The sequence below is a fragment of the Bison bison genome, unplaced genomic scaffold, assembly GCF_000754665.1.
Source record: "Bison bison bison isolate TAMUID 2011002044 unplaced genomic scaffold, Bison_UMD1.0 scf7180017849837, whole genome shotgun sequence".
Taxonomy (NCBI): Eukaryota; Metazoa; Chordata; class Mammalia; order Artiodactyla; family Bovidae; genus Bison; species Bison bison.
The window spans coordinates 3,727-5,930 of NW_011480410.1; the positions used below are offsets into that span (position 1 = coordinate 3,727).

At 47.1% G+C, this 2,204-nt stretch overlaps 1 protein-coding gene across 1 annotated transcript in view; it reads left to right on the forward strand.

Annotated features, from left to right (window-relative positions):
• Nucleotides 1-1,271: 1,271 nt before the first annotated feature.
• LOC104994362 (sodium- and chloride-dependent neutral and basic amino acid transporter B(0+)) overlaps nt 1,272-2,204 on the forward strand; it is a gene marked incomplete at its 3' end in the record, with an annotated part of 17,402 nt that continues 16,469 nt past the window's right edge. Inside the window, exon 1 of the mRNA XM_010847897.1 lies at nt 1,272-1,738. Within this exon, the coding sequence (XP_010846199.1) occupies nt 1,691-1,738 (48 nt within the window). The remainder of the gene's footprint in view (nt 1,739-2,204) is intronic.

Below are 2,204 nucleotides of genomic sequence, written 5' to 3' on the forward strand. Positions count from 1 at the left end.
AAAAGCATCAATTCTTCAGTGCTCAGCTTTCTTTATAGTCCCACTCTCACATCCATATATGACTACTGGGAAAAACCATAGCTTTGACTGGATGGACCTTTGTCAGCAAAGTGATGTCTCTGCTTTTTAATATGCTGTCTATATTGGTCATAGCTTTTCTTCTCTTAATTTCATGGCTGCAGTCACCATCTGCAGTGACTTTGGTTACCATCTATTTTCAGTGCTCCATGTAAACAGAATTTTGATATGCGACTTTGATAGTTTCGTAAATGCTATTAGGTTTGCTTTTCAGCTCATCCTTTCATAAAGAGGTTTATAAGTCTTCCTTCCCCTCCTCTCTTTTATGTCTGCAACAGGTTAATACAATTCCTTCATTTTAGCCTTTAGGTCATACCAGTAGCATATAACACTAATAGGTCCACATACACGTGCATGTGCATGCTCACACAGACACAAACACACACAGACATACACACCAACCTGTGCTTCATTCAAGACAAAATTAGATGAAACTTACTGATATTTTCTCCTGACTACCTTCCCACTTCCCTTATGGACTTTCTTCTGCCTTACCTGCTCAAATTCCCCAGGGCATATTTCTATTGCAAATGGAAGATTCTTGTCAGCCGGTGGAGAGCAGAGGAGCTGGACGCTGGACCCAGGACTTGGCTCATGGCTGGTTCATCCGTGTGCAGCGATTTATACTGTGCCTCATATAACTGACACCATCTTTTGCCTGGTATGATCGAGTTTAAATCCTTTGAGTTTTCTGAAGAAAAGGTGTTACCTTGGTAAACAGCATTATAATAGTACTTTCCTCCCTGGCCCAACCAGGATGCTTCCTCATAGTTTACTTTCCAGGCCTCACCTTTCTTGCAGAGTGGAGTCCTTTGTTAGGGTTAGAATTTCCCATAAACCTGCTCAATAATTTGTTTTTGTTTGGCCTCTTTGAAATTTACACAAAGCATTCCCTGTAAAGGGCAACACTGTCCTGAAGGCTGAGAAAGGCACTTCAGACACAGGCTCAAAGTTGCTCTTTTCAGGCAGAGCCAGCTGAGTAATCTTATCTCAACTGGCTGCTTTTCAAGGTGCCCAATTCACGAGCTTTCCTCTCTGGGAGCAGTGTTTGCCCCAGGGGATCAAGTGCTTTCTAGTGAAGGGCAAAACTCTGGGAAATCCCAGAGCCCAGGACAGTACAGTCTGTTAAGGAGAATCTTGGGGAATGGAATGAACCCCACAGACCATGTCCTTCTCTGCCTCAAGCACTGGTAGAGATCAGCACTTGGCCCCAGGACAGAGACCAGACTGAGAGGTTACAAGGAAGCAGGGAACCCAGGAAAGGAGGAGAGACTGCAAAGGCAGCTGCCAGGCTCTGAGTCAAAGGCTATCAGTCATCTCTGCTCTGACTGCTCCACTCTCTCACAGCCCAGCCCTTTCCCGGGGCCGGGGCAGGGGATTGCTACATGCCAGCTTACCTGGGGAAAAACCGGAGCCTCACTTTAGTCCCTTCCGGTAATTGACATGACAGGGCAACCAGGCGGGGGAGGAGGGAGCTTCCCTGCATAAATGGTCCCACCCCTGGGCAAGGTGGCTCACTCTGGCAGCTAGTGACTGGGGAGTGTGTATCCGTCACCAGTCAAGCTCGGCCAGACTGAGAGACAGGCAGAGCAGCCCAGGGAGCCAGTGAACCATGGACAAGTTGAAGTGTCTGAGCTTCTTCAAGTGCAGAAGGAAGGAGGTAGGAGTCTGTGAGCTGCGGACCTGTGGAGGGCTTGGGAAGGGAAAACTTAAGGAGAGGCAAATCTCAGCTTTTGCTCTCTTTGGCTATTCCGTTTACCACGTTTCTGTTCAACTGCCTTCAAGTGTGACTGAGATGTCCCCATAGAGGAGAGGAAACAGGACAGCTCTTACTCTGGTAGCGAGAAGACTTATGGTCGCCTCATCTTCTGCCTTGGGTATGCCCACCACTTTCTGTGTTCTGTCCCTCTCTGAACTGTGTCCATAGGTTAGAGGGAAATAAGAAAATAACCTGACCTGAGGGAACCCTTCCCTCTTCTCTGAAGTGGAGAGAGTGCTGTTCCACCTGATGGGACATGAGAATTTGTCTGAATATTATTTTGTGGCTTTCAGAAAAGCACTGGTTTTACTCTGGAAAGGAACTCAAACTTCCCTGACAGCTCCAAACACCAAAACTAGCCAGCATG